General features: G+C 41.2%; 1 protein-coding gene across 1 annotated transcript; it reads left to right on the top strand.

Moving 5' to 3' along the window:
- Positions 1-74: 74 nt before the first annotated feature.
- Positions 75-7,440, top strand: LOC106564748 (large ribosomal subunit protein mL45). The gene is given in 9 exon segments (XM_014131070.3): positions 75-1,072; positions 1,539-1,616; positions 1,618-1,741; positions 2,046-2,163; positions 2,504-2,602; positions 5,195-5,243; positions 5,926-6,075; positions 6,510-6,683; positions 7,053-7,440. Coding segments are annotated over 9 exon segments (954 nt in total). The 5' UTR covers positions 75-1,009; the 3' UTR covers positions 7,152-7,440.
- The last annotated feature ends 42 nt before the right edge of the window (positions 7,441-7,482 follow it).

Here is a 7,482-nt window from a genome sequence, read left to right as displayed (position 1 = left end):
ACTGGAACAAGGGGATGTGTTCAATATTTGGGGTTTTTAATTAGTTTGTTTGTCAATTGTAGTCAAAGAAAATTCTCAAAAAATATAAATCATAATTCATAATTACATGCTTTCTGTTTGTGGCATTCCTTATTGGTAGTAGTAGATAGTAGCAGAAATAACAACAATGAATGAAATAATCTGCACTCTGAAAATAAGTAAGAATTTGCATCAACAACAGGTTGTTTACCTTGTTATGTTGTGAACGTTTTTATGGTTGCCTAGGAGTGAGTGTGTGTAAATCACTTATGGAAACCAGTAGTCAGAGGGCTTAGCTACTCACATGACTCATGTAGGTCATTGCAGACATCTCCCTATCAACTATATGTTGTTTGCTTAAGAATCCTACTGCTGCCAAGAAGACGTGCACAGCCACTTCAGGTGTTCGAAGTTGCTGCTGCTCAAGTCTTCAGAACATGTCATGGAAAAGCAACCAATTTAAGAGACAATTCCACCATCTAAACGCATGTAACTCTTTATTATCTTCAACGGCTAAGCAACTGGTCCAACGGCTAAGCAACTGGTATTGTAGCCTGCATCCATAAGAGCCAATTTATGCTTGATCCAAAAATGTGTTCGGATGTGTATGGATGGTGTGATGCAATTGCGAAGCCTCCAGAGGCTTCGGATCAAGCATAAGTTGGCTCTCACCATAAATGCTGCACGGCCTATGCAGACGCTGGAATGACCATGTTGCACAGAAAGTTAAATATTGGGCCACACCTTGTAGACAAATCTTAGATTGTTGGTCTTCTGATCTATAAATCTTTGATCTATAAACCAACAATAACTGAAAGCAGATTCTCAAGATAAAAAAAAAAACTAAACAGTAATAGTTTATTCTAAAATGCAGAACAAGGTGGAATAGCCAAAGTGACCCCCAAAACGTTGCAAGAAGAATCGTAACAATGCACAGCACAGCGCAGGTTTATTGTTCTTGAACACACCCAAACTGAGTCTGACAGCAAATATGGCGACGTCCATGAGGAGGGCATTAATGCCTCAGAATCGGATGAGATTCAGCAATTTGAAGGTATTATTTGAGAGAATATTGATTACATTAGCTATAAATTACACACAATTAATTGAAATATTGACTGCTCAGCCCCAGAAAATGCCACCGAAAGCTGTAGGTTTATAATCAGCAGTGGCTAGCTAACCTAGCTAGTCTATACTCATTAATCAATCACCGTAGCCAACCTAAAATACATGTAACTTAATAAGATGTCATAATTGCATTTTATAACAGTTTTCTTCAGTCTCTTTGACTAGCATTTTTGTATTTATTTCCAAAACCAAGTTGTTTGTTCAATTAAATGCATAAACAAAAATGTATACGAATGTGCCATCATATTACAATAATAACCAATTGATAACGATGTGCAATTCTCTAATCTCCATGAATTGCAAACCACATGAACAAATTGTGCTATAACCTTTAGGCATAGACTGGTACTCCATGATTTCTTATCTAATCCACCTGCTTTTCCCTCATGCAGAATGCAGAGGCTTCGCTGGAGGTACGGTATCCCCTGCCCTTTGTTGTCCCGGTAAGGACCAAGAAGCGCTACTTCGTTCCCCCCCGCAGTGGGGATAAAAAAGAAGGCAGCAGCGTCTGCAGATCAGGAGGCCAAAGCCAGAGCGGCAGGTGTTGTCCTGAGGCAGGAGTACATGGAGAGAGCCATCAACATCGCCTGCACTGGTACAGACCTGTTTATGTGCGTATACACTTTTCAAAATGTCAGACAGTCTGACACTACTGCTGATTACTGAATATCAGCAGTAGTGTAAGACTGGCAGCCATTTTGAGAATATATGTTGTAGACTTGTTCTCAAAGCGAGCTAGACTGGTACAGTACCAGCATATACATTAGGGTTATCTTAAAGTTCAAACCTTCAGTTTGTTGTACACAGAATCAAAGTTAAGAGGGTTACCACTGTTACAGTGAAGCTTATAATATACGTAGTCACAATAACCAATATCTCTCTCCTTTCCACTACCACAGCGGGAGTGTTTGACCCCTATATTACCCCAGAAGGTGATGCTCGTCTCTCCAGTCTGTCGAAAGAGAGCCTGAAACGGCGCACAGAGCAGATCAAACAGGATGCTGCCTCCCAGCTAGCGTAAGACAGTCTTCCCGGGTCACACTCTAACTTTTATCTTTTTGTAGGATATGGAGCGATCGTTCCTTATCTTTCGCACACACTCAAATACTCCCAGCTAGCAAAGACTGTCTGTCATGTACTTGTTAGATATTCTTACTCTCCATTAGACTTAGACTGAGTACCTATTTGTCTCTTATATTGCATTAACGTCTTTGGCATTGAAACAAACCCGGTCACACTTTAAACAAACTTATAAAGGTTTTATAGTCCATTCATGAAAGCCTTATAAAGGGTTTATGAAGGCTTAAAAGTTGTAGTTAATTTAAAGTGGGAACACCAAACCTTCTCTCCACTGCAGGATACGCAAGATCAAAGAGCATGAATCTGAGTTCACCACAAAGGCGTTCCCAGTGAAAGCTCAGGAGATCTTCGTTGACGCGCACAACGCTCTCACACAGTAAGAGATACACTCACTCTCATATGACCCAAATCAACTGCTCCCTATCCTGCTTACACTCTTGGCTACCAGGCAAAGATGATCTGTGAAAGGGGTGGGTGGTGTCCCAAGTTATTCCAGTGAGGCATTTCTAATGGAAGTGAGATAGTGACTCACTGGTCATGATGGATATATTCCTTTCACTGATATAGCTTGCTGTGAAAGTCTGTTTAGGCTAATCTTGTTTGTCAATCTGAACTACCTGATTTGGCCTAGTTTTTCGAGGGGGGGGGGATGTTAATGTGAGTGTCTTTTGTGTGTTCGCACATGGTAAGTGTTTGTACATTCACTCTGCCAAAACAGTACACAGTTAGTCACTCAGCCTTCTAGATAACTTGAAACAGTCTAACCAGGTCTTGTCTTGAAGTCACCTAGGCTAGCTAGTGCTAGCCAACTTCTTTTGCCAATTAGCTTCAGCTGACTAGTGTGTGACCGTGGCGAAGATGGTTTGACATTGAATAGCCTATCTCTGGGGCTAGTTAGGGACCGTCAATAAATTACACAATGTAAAGGGGACAATATTTTCATATTGCGCATCTTTTAGATTTTTAATATTTGTATATCAATTTCTACAATTTATAGTTAGTTGTTGAAATAAGGAGCTATTGACATTTAAAATATTGTCCCATGTACATTGCATTCGGAAAGTATTCAGACCCCTTTACTTTTTCCACATTTTGTTACGTTACAGCCTTATTCTAAAATTGATTATATATATTTTTTTTCTCATCAAACTACACACAATACCCCATAACGACAAAGCGAAAACATAAAAAACAGAAATACCTTATTCAGACCCTTTGCTATGAGACTTGAAATTGAGCTCAGATGCATCCTGTTTCCATTGATCATCCTTGCGATGTTTCTACAACTTGATTGGAGTTCACCTGTGGTAAATTCAATTGATTGGATATGACTTGTCTATATAAGGTCCCACAGTTGACAGTGTATATCAGAGCAAAAACCATACCATGAGGTCGAAGGAATTGTCCGTAGAGCTCCTGAGACCGAATTGTATCGAGGCACAGACCTGGGAAGGGTACCAAAAATGTCTGCAGCATTGAAGGTCCCCAAGAACACAGTGGGCTCCATCATTCTTAAATGGAAGAAGTTTGGAACCACCAAGATTATTCCTAGAGCTAGCCTCCTGGCCAAACTGAGTAATCAGGGGAGAAGGGCCTTGGTCAGGGAGGTAACCAAGAACCTAAAGGTCACTCTGACAGAGCTCCAGAGTTCCTCTGTGGAGCTGGAAGAACCTTCCAGAAGGACAACCATCTCTGCAGCACTACACCAATTAGGCCTTTATGGTAGAGTGGCCACTCCTCAGTAAAAGGCACATGACAGCCCGCTTGGAGTTTGCCAAAAGGCACCTAAAGGACTCTCAGACCATGAGAAACAAGACTCTCGGGTCTGATGAAACCAAGATTGAACTCTTTGGCACAAGCGTCACATCTGGAGGAAACCTGGCACCATCCCTACGGTGAAGCATGATGGTGGCAGCATGCTGTGGGGTTGTTTTTCAGCTGCAGGGACTGGGAGACAAGTCAAGATCGAGGGAAAGATGAACCGAGGAAAGTACAGATATCCTTGATGAAAACCTTCTCCAGAGCGTTCAGGACCTCAGACTGGGGCGAAGGTTCACCTTCCAATAGGACAACGACCCTAAGCACACAGCCAAGACAGCGCAGGAGTGGCTTCGGGACAAGTCTTTGAATGTCCTTGAGTGGCCCAGCCAGAGCACGGACTTGAACCCAACAAACATCTCTGGAGAGACCTGAAAATAGCTGTGCAGTGATGCTCCCCATCCAACCTGACAGGGATCTGCAGAGAAGAATGGGAGAAAGTCCCCAAATACAGGATTGCCAAGCTTGTAGCGTCATACCCAAGAAGACTCAAGGCTGTAATCGCTGCCAAAGGTGCTTCAACAAAGTACTGAGTAAAGGCTCTGAATACTTATGTATTCAGAGGGGGGTTTATACATTTGCCAAAATTTCTGAACCTGTTTTTGCTTTGTCATTATGAGGTATTGTGTGTAGTTTGAGGGGCGAAAACAATTTAATCAATTTTAGAATAAGGCTGTAACGTAGCAAAATGTTGAAAAGTCAAGGGGTCTGAATACTTTCCGAATGCACTGTACAACTGTGTATTTTACCGATGGTCCCTAACTAGCTCCATAGGTAAATCGAACGTCAAACCAAATTGACTATGGGCATTAAAATCTGGTTGTGTGCAGCTGCGCTCAAAATTGATGATTACTTGGGTGCTGCCAGCTTTGGATATGTGTGCAGATTTGAAATAAACACAACCCAAGGAAAACTGTTACAGTACCCTTTATTCCGTGATATACCATTTTTTGCTATCTTGCAAATCTCAGTTTTGGTCGAGACTTATTTTATAACCAAAATAATCCTATTTACAATTTAGTACCTTTTGACACCAGAATAAATGTTTTTGGCTCATCGATGCCACAGGTCGCTATCAAAACAAGATGTTGCTTTTTGGGGGCAGTCGCTCTTTTAAGCGTATCACTCTTCTTCTGTCTGTGTGTTTCAGGTTTAACAAGGAGAAACTTCACTCCCTTGTGACAGAAAGATGTTACCCTGTAAGTTCTCCCTCCTTCAGACAGTTGTCACCATCACCAGTTCACTTTCTTTAACTGTTAGCCTGTGTATTGTATAAACAGTTATTTATTTCACCATGTATATTTATCCTCAGTTCTATTTGCACTGATACAATCCCAGTGTTATCATGATGTTATGAAAATTGCTGCTGCTGCTGCTGCTGCAAATAGTGTGTTTGTGTGGTTGCACTTTAGTGTTGGACGGTATATAGATTGTCATACCGTTTCGGTATCATACTGTGGTATGCAAGTGCACACATGTGGCTCTGTTTTTAAATGCTCAAAACAATTTAGGCAACCCTTGATCCAGGAGGGAATTGAATGTCTCTGCTGTAAGCAAGATGCTTGATCTTGACGACATCTAGCCAGTTAGCAAACCAAATGCATAGCTGCAGCCCTGAGTTGGATATCATTTATTAGACATTTCTTAGTTATAAGTAGTGGGCTAGCACATACTGACCTCACGTGGTCTCTATTGCCCAAGCCTATTGTACTTAATTTTACGGTACATAAATAACCAGGTATTTTACTAAGAAATAGTATGATAAAATGTTAATTATACTTGTAACCTATGTTATAACCTATAAGTTACTTGTTGTGTTTGTCTTTGGGATGCTCTTTTAGCTTAGATGGCATTAGCTCACTGTCTGTCCATCCTGTGCAGGAGATGGTGAGGAGGAACCGCTATAAGACGCTGCGGTGGCATTTTGTGGAGTCCTTGGAGCCGCCCAAGGTGGTGCACGCCCGCTGTCCAGACATGGTCAGCAAAGGCAACATGTATGGGCAGGTTACGGTGCGCATGCACTCCAGACAGGTGAGAAAGACAGTCACAAACACACAGTGTCACTCCGAAAAGGGTTGTCATCATTTTGGAATACTGTCACGATGAGCCGTTAAACAAGTATATAACACACAGGTTGGGTACTATGGAATCCCACATTTTGAAACATTAAAAGGAGACAATGGCGCTATGCTTAGCTTTAGCTATATTTATAGACTGAAACGTTCACATTGCAATAGCATTAGCATAGTAGTAATGAGTGAACAAATTAGTAATGAGTGAACCAATTCTCTCTTAACTCATTCTCTTTTTTTCCTTTCCCCCCTACCTTCTCCTGCCCCCTGAATCTGTCCCACTCATGGCTACATCATCATTTCACCGTAATTCTCTAAGGGTGGTGTTACCTTGATGTGTTACCTGAATTAACATCATTCCTAAATTGTTAACTTGTCTGTTCTGGGGGTTAGACCTTGGCTGTCTACGGCCGCTTCGGCAGACTAATGATGGGGAGCGAAGAGGAGCCCAGGGATGTGCTGGAGTACCTGGTTCTGGAGAGGCACCTCGTCAACCATTACGGCATGTGGAGGTTACATGGCAAGATAGTACCAGCCTGGGCCCCAGTGGAGGAACCCATCGTCAAGGTGACCTTTCATAGGAGTCTATAGCAAGTTTTCTGATTAAAGGGGCACTTCACAAATGAATGAGGTTAAAAAGTGGTGATGTGCCCCGTTGACACGGTTTACCATAGGGTTGATTAGAAAGTTATTAGATGACTAATGAAATTCCTGAATACATTTTCAGTTCATTACCTGAATGGACTTTAAATGATTTGTAATGTACTGCAACTCTGTTATTTACCATATGTGTTTTGTCTCAGACAGTTTTAGGACTGGCCTTAGATTTCCTCACTCAGTGTTTTTAGTAACTTGTATGGTACACACAAGCTAATATGAGCGTCCATTTGTCTGGTTGTAATTTCTGCTCACTGGCTTTTATTTCCTCTGTTTCAGAATGTTATGATCCCTGGCCCGGAGCTCAAGCCAGGCGAGGAATTTGAGGGGCTCAACTATGAAGTGCCCAAGCCTAAGGCTGTGCAGTGGCACAAATAGACCACAGGTGGGAGCTGTAATTCTGGGCCAACACGTACAGACTCAAAATCAACTGTTAAAATGAACATTCAATTTTTTTTAAAGAAAACATCATGAAGCTACATTTAGTTTTCTGCCTTTTTATATAAAAATACACTGTTGTTCGTTACATCTAAAACTTGTATATCTAAAACAATAATAATCCATATTGTCCAGATCGGTACAGATTGTATGGTTTATTTCAATGGTGAATATATTACATGTTAATTTAAAGAATACAAAAATAAAATGTCCCATCTCTTTTTTCATACCTTTTTGATTTCAGTGAATGTACATTTTATATCAGAATAAT

This window comes from Salmo salar, chromosome 12 (genome assembly GCF_965601325.2).
Source record: "Salmo salar chromosome 12, fSalSal1, whole genome shotgun sequence".
NCBI classification, from domain to species: Eukaryota; Metazoa; Chordata; class Actinopteri; order Salmoniformes; family Salmonidae; genus Salmo; species Salmo salar.
This window is presented reverse-complemented; position numbering and strand designations above follow the sequence as displayed.